At 42.1% G+C, this 23,023-nt stretch overlaps 1 protein-coding gene across 1 annotated transcript; it reads left to right on the top strand.

The window, feature by feature from the left end:
* The first annotated feature begins 10,591 nt into the window (after positions 1-10,591).
* Positions 10,592-21,820, top strand: ANKS4B (ankyrin repeat and sterile alpha motif domain containing 4B). The gene is made up of 2 exons (XM_081132853.1): positions 10,592-10,780; positions 19,338-21,820. Exons 1-2 carry the CDS (start codon positions 10,617-10,619, stop codon positions 20,422-20,424), a joined length of 1,251 nt encoding a protein of 416 aa, XP_080988979.1. The 5' UTR covers positions 10,592-10,616; the 3' UTR covers positions 20,425-21,820.
* Positions 21,821-23,023: the final 1,203 nt, after the last annotated feature.

Here is a 23,023-nt window from a genome sequence, read left to right as displayed (position 1 = left end):
GCCTTTGCTTTGCGGGGAGGAGGAGAACCTTGGTGGGAGAATCTCTCCAAGGATTGCCCCTGGGGGACTGTTAGCCCTGTTTTTCTCAGGGCCATTGGCAAAAAGAGGTGGTATCTCGGCAGAAGGACCTCTCAAAGTGAAATAGTTAAATGCTTGAGGTGCCAGGTAATAAGTTGAGTTTCTAGATTTTAGGAAAGCAAAGGAGGAAATAAAGTCTGCTGCTCTGAACCTAGGTGGGAGCCAGAGAGACAGAGTCGCTGGCAGGGCGTTTCTGTAAAGTTGTGCTCCTGTTGCAGGACTGTCGGGAGGTGTGCCGGGCAGGGTTGGTTCCAACAGGAAGTTTGGTGAGGACCTTGATTTACTAGGTAATAAAACAATCCTGGGGAGAGTCATTGCCACTGAAGTCTTACCCTCAAGACCTCCCCACTAGTGTGTATGGCAGATATTCTCTGACCTCCCAAGAGTCCAGCAGCATCCTGTTGAAACGGATTTAAGTATGTATTTCGACAAGACCAACATGATCAGAACATACAAGCAAAAGCCACAATCGCCCCACAATTATCCAGACATCCCACAAGGAGTTAGTGTCTACAATATGTGCAAGTGGGTGTTAGTTATTTTCATTAGTCTCTGCCTTCATCGTCTTCCACCAGTTTGCTTCCTCTGGGGAATAAAAAAATAGACCAAATATCGAGCTGTAGGCCTCTCTCTCTATGTGCAAACTAAGCCACAATCCCGCTCTTTTTCCAGTTTGTTAGACCATACTTTATAGTCTGCAAGGAGTTTATCTCGTTTCATCTTTACTCCGGTAAGCTTAGGTGCTGGTGACGTGATCGTGAGCGATATTGTCCGATTTTAGCCCCAAAGAAATGGAGACTCCAATAGCTGGACTAGCTTGGCCCAGACCACATGGACTGCAGGTCTCCTAGGTCCAGGTTCAACCTTCTTTCCTGCGCTCCCTCACCTTGCTTGGGTGGGGTGGGTTGCAAGTTCAGGATCTGTTTCTGTTTCTTCCTCTCCCCTTCCGCTCCCCATCTATCCATGTTTCCCAAGAAAAAGCCAAAAGCATGCCAGAATCTTTACCATTAAAAAATAATAATAATAAATAAAGCTCGGTTGTCTCTACCATTTCACAGGAAAGCTGAAGTCCAAGTTGTAAGTGGTACTGGAGTCAAGAAAGCTCCTTCTCCTCCTGGTCCTGAACCTCAGCCGTCTTCCCCCCTCTACGATCGCTCTGTCCTTCTACTTGTGTCCACCCTCACCCTTCACTTCTCGTCACTATCACCGTCGCCGTCATCACCTTCACCTGGCACCGGATTCCTTGTTTGATTGGCACTTAGCATTCTCCTGCAAATAACCCACCTTGGAGAGGCGCTCTCTGGTTATAGATAAGGTCGGGCCTCAGGGGCATTAATGAAAGCAGCTGTACCTGCACTGAGGTGGCTCGTGCGAAAACGAATTGAGGAACAACATTCCCTCGTTCTCAAAGTACCCACGATCATGTTTGGATATTTCACTCTCCCTGGGCTAAAAAAGAAATTTCTTTTGCAGCTAAATAATGTTGCCCCCCTAGGTTACGTCTACAGGTTCTATGGGTATTCTCACAGCAACCAGAAAACGGAACAAACACTGACCCTCGGGGCCAATTACTATTCTGAGGAAACTGCAGATGAAAGCTTTGTACTTTCTCAGAGTTGGCAAATTATTTTGGAATAAAGACTTAGACAAAGAGAGATGATAACTAAACAGTTACAGACTTTAAAAACTGCAAGTTTCCCCCTAAAGTCTGTTTAAACTGTATCTTATATATTTTGATATTTTGTGTCTTCATTTTCATTCAGTTCAAAATATATTTGATAAAGGATTTGTATCCAGAATATTTAAAGAACTCTTAAAAGTTGATAATGATAAGACACACAACCCAATGAAAAATTAGCAAAGAATTTAAACATAAGATGTAAGAATGACTACTAAGAACTTTAAAACATGCTCAACATCAGTGTTTATTGGGAAAATGTACATTAAAACCACAGTGATACCACCTGACACATACCAGGATGGCCACAAACAAAATGAGAGACAATAACAAGGCTGCAAGGGTTTGGAGACATGTGAACCCTCACCCATTCCTGGTGGGAATGTAAAGTGATATAGTCACTTTGGAAAACAGTTTGGCAGTTTCTTAAAAAGTTGAATACAAATTGCCATATGACAGCAATTTTACTCCTTGGACATGAGAATACATGTCCACACAAAGACTTGAATGTGAATGTTCATAGCAGCATTATTTATAAAACAAAAAAGTGGAAACAACTCAAATGTCTATCAGCTGTCTAATGAATAGAGAAAATCTGGTATATTAGTATAGTAGAATATTGCTCAGCAGGAAGAAAGGAAGGAAGTTCTGTTACATGCAATAACATGGATGAACCTCCAAAAATTATGTGAAGCTTAAAAATAAGCTGAACACAAAAGAATACATATTGTGGAAGAAGATGGTGGAGGAGCAGGTGGAATGTACACTCCCCTCCTCCCAGGCCCGAATTGGAATTACACCTGAATTATAGAACAACCAACCTGAATAACCAACTGAAGACTAGCTGAAGAGAAGTCTTATAACCAAGGATTCACAGAAGAAGCCACCTAGAGACTGGTAGGAAGCTTGGAGGTACAAAGAGGGCTGGCCCCACACCCACGTACTGCAGCTGAGAGTCAGAGGGATATCTCACCTGCAAAGGTCCTCCTTGAGGAACATGGGGTCTGAACCCCATGATGGGTTTCCCAGCCCAGAGCAACAAAGCTGAGAAGAGGCACCCACATAACATCTGGCTATAAAAATCATCAGGGACCCTGTTCACCAGGGAGAGATGGGAGTCTATTAGAAACCCAGGTGCCCCCTTATAGGGGCAGTGCACAAAATCTTGTTCACAGCCACTCACTCACCCTGGGATCCAGCAGAGGGAGGGTGGCTAAGAACAGACTAGAGTCTTGTGAAGACAGACTGGGTTGTGTGGCTCTTGGAAGAGAGCTGAAGGGACAGCCACCAGGGTCCCTGTGCTGAGTCCCTCTCCTGCACTGCCCACAAACACCATCTTTCCTGGGTTGAGCACTGCCCTCCGAACTTCATTTGCCTTGGGGCAAACTACACAAGCCCCATCCTCCCCAGCCCCCTGCCACCCCACCTGGCAGAGCTCATGCCCTATGGAGAAGTCTGTTGCCTGGGCTTGTGATATAGACTTTCCTAAAGGGATACTGAAAACAAACTCAGGGAGAATCCGAGACAGAGTTGTGTGGTTCTGGGGTGGAGGCTATTTCCTCTTCCCCCAAGGCACAGCAAAGCAACAGAGCCATGTGGGGGTGCCCTACCTCCCTGTCCCCACTAGCAGGAGTAGCTGAACTGAGCGCCCCCACGACACCCGGGGAGTGCTCTGCCTCCTGCAGGCCAGAGATCCATGAGCCCCACCAGGGAAGAACCATTAGCTTCACCCTCCCAACTCCTTTTTGCCCCACTCTGCTGAGCTTGCACTTGGGCAGTACTGTCAGCAGGCTGTGGCCAGCCTGGTCCTCTGGTGCAGAAGACTCTCTAGTAGGTCTGGGCAGACTAGGAAAAACTGAGTGGTATGGCTGTGGGTGGAACCAATTTTTCCACACACCCCACACCATCACTACCTTCCTTTGTAGAGCCCTCCCTTCACAAGATCAAATCTTGGTCTGTTTGGACCTGATGAACACTGTTGGCCTCACCCTGATGAATCCCTGAGACCCTGCCTCACCACAAGGTCCACAAGTAACAGTAGGTGGCAGCTGACCATGGTGTATCCTGAGAATGTTGCTGAGTGGCCTCAAACCCAGCACTGGTACTGAATTTGAATCTGTTTCGATATGGTGAACACCACTTGCCCCTACCTCCTGAGTCACTAAAGCCTCCCGTAAGCAACTCCTGTACCACGAGAGGTTCTTTCAGTGACTGAGCTTAACAGGTAGCAAACAGGTGCAGGTGGATTTCAGGGAGACTTTGGCCTTTTGCTGAGCTGCCCCAGGGCTCAATGCTGGTGGAAACCTGTCTTGGTGTGCAGCTAGGTCCCTCTGAACACATCAAGAGGCAGTCACAAACTGTGAGTTGCTTTATAGCTTCAAACATGTGGCCCAGGGCTGGTCACAGGCAGCATCTGACATTGACCAACCCTGGCACTAGATCCCCTCTTAAGGGGCCCCAGAATAAACACAACCATTGGTTCAGACCACGTCAGAGCCTATTAGCTCAAGCGACACACACAAAGGAAGATCTCAGCAGACACCAGAACCTGTTGGGGTGAATTCAGCTTTGTGGAGTCAGCCCCTGCACAGCAGCTTATGCATTGTGCTCAGGGTCAATCCTCGTAGACGGCCAGAGGGACAACTCTACACATGAATGGGCCAACAGCAATCAAGACTCAGCTACAACAGGAGGGCTCACATAATATACACAAGGGACATTCCTGGGGCACCTACCTCAAGAGATAAGGAAGACTGCACCCCTGAGCCCCACAGGACACCTACTACATAGGGCCACCATACCAAGACATAGCAGATCTATCTAATACACAGAAACAAATACAGAGACGCAGCCAAAATGGGGAGACAAAGAAGGAAGTCTTAAATTAAAGAGCAGAAGAAATCCCCAGAAAAATAACTAAATAAAATGTAGGCAAACAAGCTACCAGTTTCCAAGTTCAAAACATTAGTTGTAAGGAGCCTCAAGAAAGTTAGTGAAAATGTCAACAGCATGAAAAAGGACATAGAAACCATAAAAAAGAACCAGTCAGAAATGAAGAATACAATATCTGAAATGAAGAATATACTAGAAGGAATTAACTGCAGACTTGATGAAGCAGAGGGCAGAATCAGTGATTTGTTAGCAAAAAAACCCAATCAGAGATGCAAAAAGAAAAAAAAATTAAATGAGGATAGTCTAAGGGACCTCTGGGACAAATGAAGTGTCACAACACTGGCATCATAGAGGTTCCAGAAGAAGAGAGAGAACAAGGAATTGAGAACCTACTTGAAGAAATAATGGCTGAAAGTTTCCCTAACCTGGTGAAGGAAAACAACACACAGGAACCACAGAGTCCCCAAAAAGATCAACCCAAATAAGCCCACCCAAGGCACATCAAAAGCAGCAAGAGAAACTTACCTACAAGGGAGCTCTTGTAGGTAACTGTCAGCTGATTTCTCAAAAGAAACATTTCAGGCTGTGAACTATTCAAAGGGTTTGGCATGAAATAGTCAAAGTGATGAAAACCAAGGACCTACAACCGAGACTACGCAACCCAGCAAGGTTATCATTCAAAATTGAAGGAGACATAAGGAGCTTTCCAGACAAGAAAAACTAAAGGAGTTTATTATCCCCAAACCAGTGTTACAAGAAATTTTAAAAGGTCTTCTTGAAAAGAAAAAGAAGAGAAGGAGGAACATAGTTATAAACAGTAAAATGGTAATAAATACATGCCTACTAATAATCACTTTAAATGTAAATGGGCTAAAATCTCCAGTCAAAAGACAAAGGGCAGCTGAATAGATAAGGAAACAAGACCCATATGTATGCTGTCTACAAGAGACCCACTTCAGAATGATACACACAGACTCAAATGAAAGGGATGAAAAAAGATATATCATGCAAATGGAAATGAAAAATAAAAGCTGCCCGGCTGGGCGTGGCTCAGCGGTTGAGCGTCGACCTAGGATCCAGGCGATCGGGGTTCGATTCCCAGTCAGGGCACATGCCCGGGTTGCAGGCTCGATCAATGACTCTCTCATCATTGATGTTTCTACCTCTCCCTCTCCCTCGCCTTTCCTCTCTCTGAAATCAATAAAGATAAATTTTTAAAAAATAAATAAATAAAAATAAAAGCTGAGGTAGCAGTATTTATATCAAATGAAATAGACTTTAAAACAAAGTCTCTAAGAAGAAACAAAGAAGGACATTACATAATGATAAGGGGATCTATCCAAGAAGTCGATATAACCCTTGTAAACACTTATGGACCCAAATATATAAAGCAAATATTGATGAACACAAAGGGAGAGATTTATAGTAATACAGTCAGAGTAGGAGACTTTAACACACCATTGAAATCAACAGGTAAATCTTCCAGACAAAAAGTCAACAAGGAAGCAGTAGCCTTAAATGACACCCTAGACCAGATGGCTCTAATTGATATTTTCACAGCATTTCGCCCTAAAGCAGCATAATACACATTCTTTTCAAGTATACATGGAACATTTTCTAGGGTAGACCACATGTTACCACACAAAACAAGTCTCAATATATTTAAGAAGATTGAAAACATATCAAGCCTCTGCTCCAACCACAGTTGTATGAAACTACAAATCAATTACATGAAAAAAACCCTGAAAAACACACAAACACATGAAGGCTAAATGACATGCTACTAAACAATGAATGGGTTAACAATGAGGCCAAAGAGTAAAGCAAAAGTTACCTTGAACCAAATGAAAATAAATACACAGCAAATCATAATCTACAGGACACAGTGAGGCAGTCCTAAGAAAGAAAATCATAGCATTACAGACCTGCCTCAAGAAGCAAGAAAATTTTTAAATAAACAATCTAACCTTACACCTAAAGGGACTAGAAAAAAACACCCCAAAGTGAGTAGAAGGAAGGAAATAATAAAGATTAGAGAGGAAATAAATGACATAGAGACTAAAAACACACACACACACAAGATTAGTAAAACCAAGAGCTGTGTTTTTGAAAAGATAAACAAGATTGACAAAACTTTAACCACACTCTAAAGGAAAAAAGAGAAAGGACTCAAATAAATAAAGTCAGAAATGAAAGAGAAGTGCTAACTGACACCACAGATACAAAGGACTGTAAGAAAATATGCCAACGAATTAGATGATCTGGATGAAATGGATAAATTCCTAGAAACATACAATCTTCAATAACTGAATCAGGATCAGATATCTAAACAGACTGATTACAACTAATGAAATCAAAGCAGTATTCAAAACACTCCCAGCAAACAAAAGTCCTGGACAGGTGGCTTCACAGGTGAATTTTACCAAACATTCAAAGAACTAACACAGATCCTTCTTAAACCATTCCATAAAATTTAAGTTTAAGGAGGACCCCCAAGCTCATTCCAAAACCAGATACAGACACTACAAAGAAAGAAAATTTTAGGTCAATATCCCTGATAAACTTAGATGCAAAAATCCTCAACAAAGTATTAGCAAACTGAATCCAGCAATATATTAAAAAAATCATACACCATGATCAAGTGGGGTTTATTCTTGGGATGCAAAGTTGATACAATATCTGGAAATGAATTAATGCGGCTTGTCACATAAACAAAATTTGGGATAAAAATCACATGATCATATCAATAGGTGAGAAAAAGCATTTGACAAAGTCCAGCACCCATTTATGATTTTAAAAAATCTCAGCAAAGTGGGAATAGAGGGAACATACCTCAATGTAATAAAGACCATATATGACAAACCCACAGCCAACATCATACTCAGTGGGGAAAAACAAAAAGCATTTCCATTAAGATCAGAAATAAGACAGGAATGTGCGCTTTCACCATTCTTATTCAACATAGTACTGGAAGTCCTAGCTACCGCAATCAGACAAGAAGAAAAAATAAAAGGCACCCAAGTTGGAAAGGAAGAAATAAAACTCCCATTATTTGCAGATGGCATAATACTATGTATAAAGAACCCTAAAGACTCCACAGAAAAAACTACTAGAATGGATAAATTAATTCAGTAAAGTAGCAGGATACAAAACTAATATTCAAAAATTGGTTGTATTTTTATATACCAATAATAAAGTATCAGAAAGGAAACTAAAAAAACAATCCCATTTACAATCTATAAAAAGAATAAAATGCTTAGGAATAAATTTAACCAAGGATGTAAAAGACCTGTGCTCAAAAAATTATATGGCACTGAAAGAAATAGAAGGAGATACAAATAAGTGGAAGCATATACTATGCTCATGGATAGGAAGAATTAACATCATTAATTTGTTCATACAACCCAAAGCAATCTATAGAGTCAACGCAATTCCTGTCAAAACACCAATGGTGTATTTCACAGAATTAGAACAAATAACCCCGAAATGATTTGGAACCACAAAAAAGCCTGAATAGCCTCAGCAATATTGAGAAAGAACAAAGTCGGAAGTTTCAGGCTACCTGATATCAAACTATACAACAAGGACATAGTAATCAAAACAGTATGGTACTGGCATAAAATCAGACATATAGATCAATGGAACAGACTAGAGGGCCTAGAAATAAACCCACACCAATATGGTCAATTAATATTTCACAAAGGAAGCAAGAATGTAGACTGGGGTAAAGACAATCCATTCAATAAGTGGTGTTGGGAATACTGGACAGATACATGCAAAAAATAAAACTAGATCACCTTTTCACACCATATTTAAGAATAAACTAAAAGTGAATTAAAGACAGAAATGTAAAACTCAAAACCATAAAAGTCCTAAAAGAAAACATAGGCAATATCTCAGAAATTTCTTGTAGCAATATTTTTTCTGATATATCTTCTCAGGCAAAGGAAACAAATGATAAAATATTTGAATGGTACTACAGCAAGCTAAAATGTTTTTGCACAGCAAAGAAAACCATCAACAAAATGAAAAGACAGCCTACTAAACGGGAGAGCATATTTACCAGTGATACATCTGATAAATGGTTAATATGCAAAATATATAAAGAACTCTTACAACTCAACACCAAGACAACCCAAATAATCCAATAAAAAATGGGCAGGAAACCAGAACAAACACTTCTCCAAAGAGGACATACAGATGGTCAATAGTCATATGAAAAGAGGCTCAACGTCAGAGAGAGAAATGTAAATTAAAATCACCTCACAGCTGTCAGAATGGCTGTCATGAATAAATCCACAAATGACAAGTGCTGGTGAGGGTGTGGAGAAAAGGGAACCCTCCTGCCCTGCTGGTGGGAATGCAGACGGGTGCAGCTTCTCTGGAAAACAGTATGGAGGGTCCTCAAAAAATTAAAAATGGAGCTGCCTTATCACCCTGCAATTCCACTCCTGGGGATTTGTCCAAAGAAATCCAAAGCACTAAAACACTAATATGGAAGCAACCCAAATGACCATCAATAGATGAGTGGATAACAAGTGGTTATATCTATATCTATATCTAATTACATATATATATATATATACACATATATATTACTCAGCCATAAAAAAGAATGAAATCTTACCATTTGCAACAGTATGGATGGACCTACAGGTTATTACGCTCAGTAAAACAAGTCAGTCAGAGAAAGGCAAGTATCATATGATTTCATTTATATGTGGAATCTAAAGAAGAAAATAAAGTGACAAAATTGCGACAGACTCATGGACACAGTGTGAACTGGTTGTTGACAGCAGAGAGGGGCATTGGGGGAACTGGGTGAAAGAGGTGAAGGGATTAAGAAGTTCAAATTGGTAGTTGCAAAATAGTTGTGGGGATGTAAGTAAATCATAAGGAAAATAGTCAATAATACTGTGATAACTATGCATAGCGCCAAGTGGGGTACTGGAAATATTGAGGGGAACACTATGTAAAGTATATGATTGTGTAAGCACTAGCTGTACAACTGAAACCAATACAAAATAAAATTGGAAGGGATAAAAAAGAATGAATGTATTTTAAAAATCTAAAAATATAGTTCAGCCCAGAAGGTGTGGCTCAGTGGTTGAGCGTCAACCCATGCACCAGGAGGTCACCAGTTCGATTCCTGGTCCAGGCACATGTCTGGGTTGTGGGCTCGATCCCAAGCAGGGGGCATGCAGGTGGCAGCCGATCGATGTTGAAGTTTCTATTTCTCTTTCCCTCTCGCTTCTTCTCTATCTAAATATCAATAAACACCTATTTAAAAAAGTAAAAATATAGTTCAATACATGTTTTTAAAAAAAGACTATATTTTGTATGATTCCATTTATAGGAAATTCCCATGAAAAGCAAGACTGTAGAGACACAAAGCCGACTAGTGGTTTCCTGAGTTGGGAACAGGAATGGGGATGGACTACAAGCTAGCCTGAGGGATATTTTGGGGGTGGTGGATATGCTCTAAAATTGGATTATGGTAATGATTACACAACTCTGTACATTTACTAATGATCATTGAATTGTATATTTAAAATGAGCGAGTTTCATAGTATGTAAATTCAACCTCAATAAAACACCTTTAAAAATACACTTCCCCAAGGAACAAGACTAGTTCTAATTTTTTTTGGAAATTATTTTAAACATCCTAAGCCTAGATAACCAATATTATATTCAAGACTTGTTAATGGAAATTAAAAACTTAAATGTGTCCCCCAAACACTCAAGAGGAACACAGCAGTCTCAATATTCAGTGTCATGGCCGTTCTGGAAAGGAAAGGTCCAAGTTCAGGGCCATAAATTCTTCTGGCTGCCTTCCAAGGAGGGAGGCTGGGATGAGCTTTGCCCTGGGTGACACTCTTTTTCGTCACTAATTAACCAGCTTTGTAGGAAGGCTGGCACCTGCCCTGCCTGGAGATGGTATCTGGCCAAGCATTGGTGAGCAGAAAAAATGTCCACTCGCTACCACCAAGCTGCTAGTGACAGCTACCTGGAACTCCTGAAAGAGGCCACCAAGAGAGATCTGAACCTTTCCGATGAGGATGGCATGACTCCCACACTGCTGGCCGCCTACCACGGGAACTTGGAAGCCCTAGAGATCATCTGCAGCAGAGGGTAAGTGCAGCCTGAAGGTTTCGACTGGACACTGTTTACGGTAGGATTTGGCAGACCAGCAGTGAGAGGCAGGGAAGTCTGTGAAAATGCCTTGCCCTCTCTCTAGACTGTCTAAATAACTAGATTAAAATATTCCTTTTTAGAGAAAGGGGAAAAACCGCCTAGAGACGCTCTCTTTGCTCGCTGAGAACTGGCACCATGGGGCTGGCTCACCCTTTGTGAGCTGCACACAGGGGAGGGGCCCTGAACTCTAAGGCGGGTTATCACCCTCACGGGGAGGATATTTTAATTCTGTGCCTTAAAAAATATTGTCCCTAAAATTCAAATGGTTGCCCCTTTAAAAAAGAGATCACTGTTCTACATGGTTTTAAGATGTCAACCCTGATTGGAACAGATGATGTTATTTTATTTTTTTAATCTACGCCATTAAAATCCCATAGTCTTTTATTAACACTTAATCCTGGTGCCAGTCCACGATTCTTAGACGCAGTTGCTGACTTTATAAGCTGTGTAAGAGACCTTCAGTCTGTCCTTCCTGCATTACCTCTCTGGCAGTCAGATACATCCACCCCCCACTTCCACCCCCCTGACAAATTCTATCTCAGGAGCTAGCTAGCTCCTTCCTCCTGCTTGTTAACAGAGGGGCAGCGCTGGCAACTATAACCCAGGAGAGGTGAAAAAAGAAAAATGTAAACCAAGGAGCCCAGTGAATTTACTTCAATTCATTACGTATTTATTTATACATATCTGCTATTTGTCATCCACTTTGGTAGCTGCTGGGGATGCTGCAGTCAACAAGAGAGACACAATCCCTGTCCTCATGGTGATGGGGGACAGAGCATCTCTGGGGGGTGAGAGGAGGCTTTCCTGGAGCATTGAAGCTGCGGTTTAAAGGGTGAGAGGACCTGGCCAGGTGAAGGAGGGAGGAAGGGTGTTCCCAGGGGAGAGCACCGGGCGTCCTCGGGGTGAAGAGGCTGAGGAAGGCTGGGCATGGCTCGGGTGGGACAGGCCAAGTGGTAGGAGGCAAGGCCGCACGGGAGAAGCAAGACCCCAGGCTCTGGCTTCAACATCCTGTGGGTGTCGGACCCTTTATTGAAGGGGGGCACTTGAGGGAAAGTGAGAAGAACCAAAGGGGGTGCACAGGGATTCTGGGTGGAGAGCTGAGCGAGGAGGCCTCCCAGAGCTTTCTCCACCGGTCTGCTGGTCCTTTCCTTTCCCAGTCCCCACCCTGCCCCGCTCCCTCAGCCCCAGCCCGGTTACAGCGCAGGGTGGCTCCCTCTCCTCTCCTCTCCTCTCCCCCCAGACTTCCCCGTCTGCTTCCAGTGGCCCAGGGCTGCTCCAGGACCATGCCGGTCACCTCCCAGCCCACGAAAGGCCTCTGAGGCCCAGTTTCAGTGGCAACGCCTAGGAGTTCTCCCGCAGCCTCTCTCTCTCCCTCCCTCTCCCTTTTCATCTCCTCTCTCTCCTTTGTATGCCTGAAACTGTACCTTACACTCACTGTTCTATTGGCCTTTATGACAAATGTAACTTAAGCTGAACCCAGAAAATAAACCATATATATGCAAACAAATTATAAAGGAAAAATGTCATATAGTGTCATGCTAGTAACAGTTGTGTTATATATAATATATATAGTGTATATAAATATATATGTATATATATGTATAGACATTGTATAAATATGTATATATTTATATACACACACAAAATGATATCTAAGTAGACATTTTTGGCAGCATCATATTTTTAACCCTCAATACATAATGAAAATTTTCTGTGTGAATAGATATTCTTCCATAATTTAATTTTCAGGGACTTGTTATTTTAGTCCATAAATATATTTCTTAGTTTCTTTTTTGGGTAAATAATTTGTTTCTCATTATTTAAACACTGTGACAAGTATCTTTGTACATAAATCTTTGCTCTCATTTTCTTGAGGATAAATTCTCCAAAGTGAGATTTGTGGATCAATTGGCATGTGTACAATTTAAATACTCTTTTGTGTGTACTGACAAATTATTCTTCAGAAAGAAGTACAGATTTTTGTCAATATCATATTTTTGTCAATATCATATATTTTTGTCAATATATCAAAATGATATATCACTGTTGCTTTAATGCTCTTTTCTTTGGTTACTAATGAAGTTGAAAATTCTTTTTATGTTAAGTGGCCACCATATTTCTACTTTTGTGGACTGTGTATTTATAATCTTGCCCCACTTTTTTTATCTTTATTTTTTCTATTGCTTTTCAGAGACAGTGAAAGGAAGGGGGGGGGGGGAGAGAAAGAGAGAGAAACATTGATGTGAGAGAGACACATTGACTGGTTTCCTCCCACACGTGCCCTGACCAGGGGCAGGGAGGGAACCTGCAGTCCAGGTGCATGACCTTGGCTGGGAATTGAACCTGAGACCCTTCAGTGCAAAGGCTAACGCTCTAACTGCTGAGCCACACAGGCCTTGTCCCACTTTTTTATTGGGGTCTTCAACATTTCTTATTGATTCATAAAAAAATGCCTTTTAAAGTTATAACACCAGTCTTTTGTCATTATGTTACAAATATTTTCACAATTCATAATTCATATTTTTATATCAGATATTTTATTTTAAAACATATGTCTTTATTGATTTTACAGAGAGGAAGGGAGAGGGAGAGGGAGAGAAACATCAATGGTGAGAGAGTCATTGATCAGCTGCCCCCTGCTGGGCATCAAGCCCGAAACCTGGGCATGTGCCCTGACCGGGAATCGAACCGCTGTCTTCTGGATCATAGATCAATGCTCAAGCCACTGAGCCACTCCAGCTGGGCACATCAGATATTTTAGATATAAATGAAAATATAAATATATTTAAGTATATATTTTTAAGTGTATATTTCATACTTAAGCCTTTCAATTGTATGATATAATTCTAATTTGAGGTCCTGCCTAAAGACTGACTGATATATTTTTTAGCAGTTTTTAAGTTTCATTTGTTTTATTAAGTATTTATGTTAAATACTAAATTCGTATATTATTTATTTTGATTTAAGGTTTGAGGTTTTGATCTCACTATACCTTCCCCAAGTGGTTAATCATCCCAACACAATTTGCTGTATAGTTCACCCATTTCCGGCTTATTTAACATGGTAATTCCTTTCAGTGTAATCTCAAAATCCAGTCCATTAAATTATATTTATTAAACACGGACTATGGGCAAACAAGTTCTTCTAACCCTACTTTTCCAGCCCTTCCTTCTCAGCTCTTGTCTTCTGATCCATTCCAGGACAGCTCAGATTTTGTTTCCTTCTTCCCAGAAGCATTTAAGACCAGTTGTGTTAAGCTGGCCTGGTATAGGCTGAAAAAACATGTTCTCTGAGGTTCTTCATAAGTCACCTCCCATTTTGACCCTAGCCAATCTTCAGTAACCTGTGAGATCAAATTGCCAATTAGATTGAAGGGGGCTAAAAAGGGAAGCCAATTACAAATTGAATTTAGAAGTTAATCAGTCATTGAGTTCTATTCCAGTCTGGTGATTTCAGTGTTTTTCTGTCACTACCCGATTGAGACCTTGGACCATGTGGTAACCGTTAATATCCCAACTCTGGCTTTGCTAAAAAACTTTTTCTTTCTTTTTTAAATTTAATGATGGAAAGCAGTAATTACATGTGTTACCCTACCCTGGAAAAATGGCCTCAATTACACAAGATTTCATTTTGTTTTAAAAAAGGGTATTCATGAATTTTTTTAGTTTTGTTTCATTTTCTAAAATGGAAACGTTTCCTTCCTCTCTGATTTTTAAAGGAAAACTACTTACTGTAACATTTCATATCACATTGGAAAGATACATTTAATAAAATCAATTGTCAGTCATCAACATTTGAACGTATGTCCTTCCAGACTTCTCCCGTTGAGCACGTGCTCACACGGGTATACTTATCCCATTAAAAGGGCAATCATATTACACAAACTCTCCTAAAACCTGCTTCCAATTATTTGGCAATATATCAAGGACCATTTGTACTTACAAATTAGAGATCCTGCTTATTTTTAATGGCTACATGGCATTCTGTTTTATGGTTTCATCATAATTTATTTAATCAGTTGCTTGTTCATGATGTTTCATTTAAATCCAGTCCTTGTTGTAAATAAGTTGGACAAACATCCTTGATCGTTCATCTTTACACAGGGTCTGGTATTTCCTTAGGATAAATTCCCAAAGGCAGAATTGTTGATTCAAGAAGATGCCACGTTTTAAATGCTTTTGGCACAGCTTGTGCCCGGAAATTTGAACCCCTTTATTTTTCCTCCAGCAATGTCCATGTCCCACACTTCTGCCCAAACTCATATTACAATTCTTTTTAGTCGTTGCCTATCCGATAGGCAAATAAATGGTAGTGTATTGTTTTCATTTGCTTTTCTTTGATTATTAATGAGTCTAAATATTCCTTCTTATGTGGAAAAACATTTTTGAAAGAATGATTTTTTTTTTCTGAGAAAGAAATTCACACAAAAAAATCAACTCAACTTCAAAAGGAGGAATTGATATGGAACAGATGCTCACAGTAATTTAATATAAGCAAATTGCCTATTTAGTGACAATAAGAGCAATCCAGCTTTAAAGAGTATTATCCCAATGTACTGATCTACCGAAACACAAGGGGGAAATATGGTTATTTAAAAATCTTTTCAGTGAGTTTCTCTTTTGGAAAAAAAGGGGGTGATAGGTAAAAAAACAACATTAAATTCAATTTACCCCCAGGAAACTGCATAACATCAATACTGGACTCCGATCAGTGAGGTGGACCAGTTTGTGTATACCTGGACAGGTATGTGTAATGGTTCTTTCAAGAAATATAACAGGCCCCCAGGAGTGAAAAACAAAGGCTGAGTTTTGAAGACCCCATGAAACCTGTCAAGAGAAATATTTTTATCTAAGTTGCACATCCATTTGGAAAGTTGTTTTTAAGTAGAATTTCTTCAACTGGAAGTAACTGGAATGCACTGGGGGTCATGAGTCGTTTTTCTGATGGCTTCATCTGTAAATCTGGAATTTTGCATTCAAAATTTTCATAAAAGATGACCCATCTTTAGGGTCACCTCAGTTTTCATCATGCTATTCCTCATCTTGAAAGGAACATTTAAGATCCCTTGAGATGGAAAATTCCACTACTCTATGGCTTGACGCGTGTAGATTTAACCCACGCTTCTTAATATCCTGTAACATCCCCACTGCAGTTCACTCATGTCAATAATTTCTTTTTTAATTGAACCAATCCAAGAATAATTTCAGGCAAATTTAATCAGTATGTTTTTGGTTATGTTTATAGTAATGTCTTGAATGTTTTACAATCCCTCTTTTGTCTTTTGAATATGGTATTTGGTTAAAGTCAATACCTGTGTTACGAATGAAAGGTTTACTTTGACCCAAGACAATTAAATCAGGATGACTGGCCAGAGCTCTTTTGAAGGTGGCCGCCCAACCAACTGTGTTATTTAATATTTTCTTTCCTTCCTCTTTGTACATCTCCATGCACTCTGGTCACTTTGAAGTAAACTCTTGGTTCTCCAAATATGCCATGGAATGTCACCCACATGCGCATCTGCTCACGCTGTTCTCTGCTCAGGAGGAGGTTGCCAGCTGCCAGCTTACGGGCTGGCTCTAGCCCACAAATATATTTTACTTGGACTTTACTGTATTTTCCTTTTAAATTTGAGCCAACATTTAAAAGTCAAAAAGTTTCACATAAAACCTTGGATTTCTGGCTTTGTTTGAAAAATGGAAGTTCTGGCAATACTGTGTCTGCTGTTCTTCGAAATAGCATCAAGCCACAGCCGAGAGACAGACAGCTCTTCTTTCTAGAAGGAACTCGCGCTGAACTGTGACTCAGTTGAAAAGATAAACCTGGCCCCGTTCAGCTAACTTACATCACCTGCTCTGTTTTTCAGGTTGGGTTTGAGGCTTCTGCCCAGAGATATAGGTGACAGAAAGGACAAAAAACACACAGGCCCTGGCCGGGTGGCTCAGCTGGTTGGAGCGTCACTTCACACACCGAAAGGTCATGGGTTCAATTCCCAGTCAGAGCACAGACTGAGGGTGCGGGTTCGATCCCAGGTCAGGGCCCAAAGGGGAAGCAACAGGCCGATGTTTCTCTCTCACATTGATGTTTCTCTCTCTCCCTCTCTCTCTCTCTCAATCCTATTCTGCTGTAAAAAGGTAGAAAATCTTACCCTTTGCAGCAGCATGGATGCACCTGGAGAACATTATACTGAGGGAAATAACCCAGTCACAGAAAGACAAGTGTCACATGATCTCGCTCATATGTGGAATCTAATGCACAAACTGAACGACCCAAAAAAACAGAGACAGACTCACAGACAGAGAGCCGGCAGACAGCTCTGGTGTGGGAATCTTGGGGGGTGTGGAGGGGTTGAGCAAAAACAACAAAGAGAACTCACGGACATGAACAACAGCGTGGTGATTGTGGAGGGAGGGGTAGGTGGAGGTGGGCGTAGAGGGGATAAATGGTGACAAAAAAAATTAAATTAAAAAAAATAAAATAAAATCAATAAAAGTATATCCTTGGGTGAGGATTGAAAAAAAAAAGACACTGAAAGAAAGACAAAGGCTTTGCCGTCTGAGGCATATTAACTAATTCAGGAGACGGCATAAATATTTGACTAATTAGTGAGACTATATGTGTGGAAAACCACAAGAGCTATTGCACTGCTGCAGGAACTTACTGACGGGTGAGGAAGAACTGTATGAAATTATGGATTATGAGTTTTGAGACAAGAAAAGTGATAGGTAATGTTTATGAACATTCACTATGTACCAAGCACTTCTCTAATGATTTATGTATTTTAACTTATTCATGTAACAATCCTGTGAGTAGGTAACATTATCCTCAATTTGCAGACGAAGATACTGAGTCCTAGGACATTAAGCTTGAAGCCTCATGACCGGTCGCGCAGAAAAGCTGGGGTGTGTGCCCATGGAGACCATTAGGCTGGGAGACCAGCCGGAGCCAAGTGCACTGCCTGTGTCCCCCTGGGCAGGCCCGTCAACGCTCGCAGCCTGATTTCACTCCTCCGATGATGACCCTCATCTTCCTTCTCTAAGACGAAAGCTGGGTTGGTTGCTGGAGGGGCAGCGAGGTGTAGATGCCTTGTAACTGAAAGGCATGAGGAGGCCAGGGGTTCCCACGGAGGAGCGATGCACCTGAGTCATCAAACTGTTGGGCACTGGTTGGCCTCATGGACTAGTACAGCTCTTCTCAGTCCTGCGGTGCGCCTGGAAACCTGGGGATCCCGATTCTCATTCAGGAAGTCTGGGCTGGGGTCCTCTAGGACCCGTATTATCAGGATTCTCAGCAGGGGCCTGGGGCCAAAGCCATGGTCAACAATAAGCTGTTGCCTTACTTTCCATTTGTGCCTGCTTGTAACTCAAACCCTGGGGGTGGGGGTGGGAGTGGGCTGTAACCTGGGCAGGATTCCAGTAGGCATTCATTGACCTCACCAATCTTTACTGAGCACCATCCATGGCCTTATTCCTGTGCCAGCAATGGGTCTCTGGCCTGAATACCATCTACCAGTGCTCCCAATTCCCTTTAAACCACTGCAGGACTCTTCACATCTTTGACACTAATTCCATGGATGTAAGTGGAGGAATCGGTGGAGATGTTCTACCCTTCCAATGAATAATGGGTGCAGCAGACACTGTTTGCTACCCACCCAACATCCGGTCCTCTCTTTTTTCTTGCTGATAGGGAGGGACCCAGTTTGGTTCAGGTATTTACTTTTCTGTGCGTGACTCGAGGGAGGGTAGCCGCGGTGTGCTGGAAACAGCTCTTACCAGCTCATGAGAGATGACTGCTAAATTTCTGGGAAGTCTGAGAGTCAAATACAGCCATTATTAAAAATGAAATTATATAATGCTATAATTTAATGAATTATATTTAAAAATACTTAAAGCTCATTATTTCCTAATTATTTTACCATTGTCTATGCTCTTAGGATTATGTCTGTCTATTCTATCGATGTGGTGGGGATAATATATAATGGTGTGCTACTGCATCTCCTCCAAATCCCATGTCCAGTAATGCCACATAAGTAGCTTGAAATTTGCCATGGTGGTTGTATTTACACCATATAAATTGGCACGCATTCTAAATCAGGGCTTTGATTTGTTTTCCTGGGTGAGATAGTTGTGCAACATTTACTAGCACACCATTGGGTAATCCTATCCCTTTCTTTAGGGAGAAATTCTAATTAATCTAAGTTAAACATTGTAGCTCTATTTCCCTCTCATTAGGCATATGACCCAATTCTTGTCAATGAGACATGAAAGTTGCTTTTTGAGGGAGTGTTTTGGAAATAAGACCCAGGGTAGAAATGGGCTTTTTCTGTTTCTGGCCATGCGATGTCTGGATGTGACATATCTAGACTTTCAGAAGTTATCTTCTAACAATGCCAAGGCAGAATTAACATGCATGTTGCTCTTTCTTTTTTAATTTTTTTTGGACCTTATGTACAGGGGGGAAAAAATTAAGCATGTATTTTTGATATTTTCTCTTCCAGAGGGGACCCTGATAGATGTGACATCTGGGGTAACACTCCTCTACATCACGCAGCCTCCAACGGTCACGCCCACTGCGTCTCATTCCTGATCAACTTTGGCGCCAACATCTTTGCCTTGGACAATGACTTTCAGTCTCCACTGGATGCTGCCGCCAGCAGAGAGCAGAATGAGTGCGTTGGTCTCCTGGATAAGGCAGCCACTGCGCAGAACATCATGAACCCCAAGAAGGTGATGAGGCTGAAGGAGCAGGCTCAGAAGAATGCCAGGCGGCAGATCAAAGAGTGCGAGAGGCTCCAGGAGAAGCACCAAAACAAGATGGCACGCACCTACAGGAAGGAGGAATCGGGGACCCTTTCCTCCTCCAAGAGCACTTTTTCTAAGGCATCCCTTTCAAGTGCTTCTGTTTCCAGCACATTTGGGTCCCTGTCTAAGGGCATTAAAGGCACCTTCAAGACAAAGTTCAAGAAGAATAAAGACACAGCAGAGCAGGCTGGGAAGGAATACAGGAATGGGCAGAGGAATGTAATGGAAGTTTTCAGAGAGGAGGAAGAAGACACTGTCTCGGGGGACTTCAAGGAGAAGCTCCAGCTCTCAGCAGAGGACAGCTGTGCACAGCACGAATCCATCCTCAGCCGTCCAGGTCTAGGAAATATTGTGTTTAGAAGGAACAAAATATTGAGCCCCGAAGACATCTCAGACAGCAAGAGGGAGCTGGGGTTTAAAGTGCCCAGTGAATTGCTTCAGAGACAAGGAACAGCACAGGCCGATGAAGCTGAGGCCGATGAAGAGGGAGATGAAAGCAGCTTGGAAGATGATTTGCCTTGGGATAAAGATGTAGTGGAGTGGGAGGAAGACGTGGTTGACGCTACCCCCCTGGAAGTATTCTTGCAGTCCCACCACCTGGAAAAACTCCTTCCCTTTTTCATGAGAGAGCAGATTGATTTAGATGCTCTGTTGCTTTGCTCCGATGAGGACCTCCAGAGCATACAAATGCAGCTGGGTCCCAGGAAGAAAGTTCTCAGTGCCATAAGCAGAAGGAAGCAAGTGCTCCAACAGCCTGGACAACTGGTCGACACCAGCCTGTGATGGTGTGCAGGGTCGGCAGGGCGCGTGGGGCTGTGGCCCAGGGAAGCACTCCAGGCAACGCTCGCTCTCTCCTGAATGCCTCCACAGGGGATGGTGTCTGAGGTTTGGGAGATGCCCACCTAAGAGAGAGGCCCAAGCTCTACCCTGAGAAATTCTCTGAACCTTATACAAACAAACCACCAGTGAGAAACTCAAGGAGACCTGGGAATAAAAAATGGCATTTCTCTTCAGTTATATTTTTAATATATTTTTTTAATATGGAAAGGGTTAAATGGATGGCAGAGAAGAGAAAAAACTCTCTTTACTTTTCCAACTCTGGATTTAAGATTATAATCCCTCATCACACTGCTTTCTACTTTCTGGTTCTCATGGCCTGGGGATTCTAACCCCAGTTCTGTCCTGAGCTCTAGACTTTATAGGCGGATATCAAAGCTCCTTCATTGGTGTGAGATTTGATATCCAACTGAAATGTGTCTAAACCTTTAACAGATGTCTACATGTTTGCAAGTAAAGGAAATGGATCTTCAATACTTCTGCTTAAGAACGACAGTGTGTCAGGTTGGGAGAGCGAAGAGAGAAATAGAATATAGGGTATCTGCTATGGACTGAATTGTGTTTCCCCTAAGTTCATATAATGAAGCCCTCCCCCCCCAATGTGACTGTATTTGGAGATAGGACCTTTATTAAAGAGATGATTGAAGTTAAATGGGGTCATAAGGGTGAGGCCCTAATCCAATATGCTGGTGTACTTATAAGGAGAAAGATGCCAGGGATGCACACGCACGGAGGAAAAGCCATGTGAAGGCACAGCAAGGGGACAGCCGTCTGCAACCCAGAGAGGCCTCAGGAGAAACCGGACCTGCCGATACCTGATCTTGGACTTCCAGCCTTCAGAGCTGTGACAAAATAAATTTCTGTTGTTTAAGCCACCCAGTCTGTGGTATTTTGTTATGGCAGCCCTAACAGACTAACAATATAGTACCTAAGCAGGAGGGTGGGGGAAAGGGAAAGAAAATTACAGGGGAGGAAAAGTCTGGCTTATTTGATGATTTTTCTAAAGGTAAATACCCCCTGAAACTTAAAAGTAAAGGGGGAAAAAAATCTAGGTTCTTCGTAGGAAAAATTTTATTATAAGAGTAAATTTTACATTTTCATGCTCATAATGTGCTTATCTTTTTATTTACTGTTGTCTATTACCATTGCTGCACGTTGGAATTCATGTAGGTTCTATGATGTAAGTTGGCAACATCGCTGCTGACATTTTTTGAGTGGCAATCTCAAATTCGAATCAAAACCCTACTGAATAGCTAAGCTTCATTGGGTTTTTATAACCAGACTTACATCAAATGAAATTTACCATCAATTATGTGTATAAAATAAAAACAATGATTCCTTCAGCATGCTTCCTGATGCACATCTGTGTGGGTTATCAGGAGGCACCACGAGGGTAAAAGTGTAGCGAGGATACAGGTCTCAAGTCTGACGGACAATCGGCTCATTTTCCCACAACGAGTGGATTCAGAGAGGTTGTCAGTCTTCGCACAGATACACTGCACTAAGCGGAGATTATGTTTACAAATATTGCATTTTGTTGGTCTGGAATAAACTGACGTTGCATTTGCTTTCTTTCATGTGCACAGAAGCAGTCGTCACATAGAAGGCACTCAAAAAAGTTTGCCGTGTCTGAGCCTGCCTCTATGAGGACCTGAGTATTGCAGGTGCCAGGACCCTCTCCCCATGCACTCCCCGGGATCTGCCTGACGGACACTTGCTGCTAGGCTATAGGAGTAGAGGCCACTAGGGATGGGCTGCTGTTAACCAAAAGGGTGCGTGCCGGGAGTGCTTTGCACGCGATTGCCAGAGGTAAGGGTAATCGAGAAGCCCAGTGGTGCTCTCTAGCAGAGGCAGCTGGAACCCACAGTGCACTCGCAGGACAGAACACAGCAGAGGGACGTGCAAAGGTGGTCTGAGAGAACAGGGGAGGCAGGCCCGTGGCAGTGCTGCCGGAACCAGCCTGTAGGATTTAGTTCTAACTGCCCCATTGAGTTGATTGTTTCTAGTTGGAAGACACGCGGATTTTAAAACCTCATATAAGAATTCCATCAAATTGCTGGGTTAAAAAGGAGGGAGCACACATGTAATCACAGTGAATAACTAAACCTCTGTGAGGCCAGGATGGGATATTAGAAGTTGTCTGTTTTTGAACAGTTGCATTTTATTTTAATTAAGGCGCCCCAGCTTGTGGACTCCATAGGCTTACGTACCATTCCCTGAAGATCTCCTGTTGTTCCAATTAAAGGGTAAATACTCTATCTGTGACCATCGCAAAGATTGGCTCAAAGTGTATGAACAGAACAGTCAGAATTAGCTTGGGTCTTGTATGTCAGGGAGCAAATGAGGCAAAGTGAAGTGTCCCCGCTCCTGGGAGCTCTCGGTTCCCTCTTCCGAGGAACCAGGTCCTGCCTCACCCCAGAGCACTCATGTCTTTCAGCCACAGTGCCGGGCGCAAGATCGGGCATGTGACCCAGACAGTCCAGTGAGTCTCAGTTCTGGGACTCTTAACTGTTAAGGAAGAGAATGCCTATTTCTGCTGGGGTTG

Source organism: Miniopterus schreibersii (genome assembly GCF_964146895.1).
Source record: "Miniopterus schreibersii genome assembly, chromosome: 3".
Taxonomy (NCBI): domain Eukaryota; kingdom Metazoa; phylum Chordata; class Mammalia; order Chiroptera; family Miniopteridae; genus Miniopterus; species Miniopterus schreibersii.
This window is presented reverse-complemented; position numbering and strand designations above follow the sequence as displayed.

Bases quoted from the DNA above. Each gene is read 5' to 3' on its own strand.
- ANKS4B (XM_081132853.1), top strand. From the start codon at position 10,617: ATGTCCACTCGCTACCACCAAGCTGCTAGTGACAGCTACCTGGAACTC. The intron at 10,781-19,337 runs GTAAGTGCAGCC...TTTCTCTTCCAG, and splicing joins GAGATCATCTGCAGCAGAGG to AGGGGACCCTGATAGATGTG.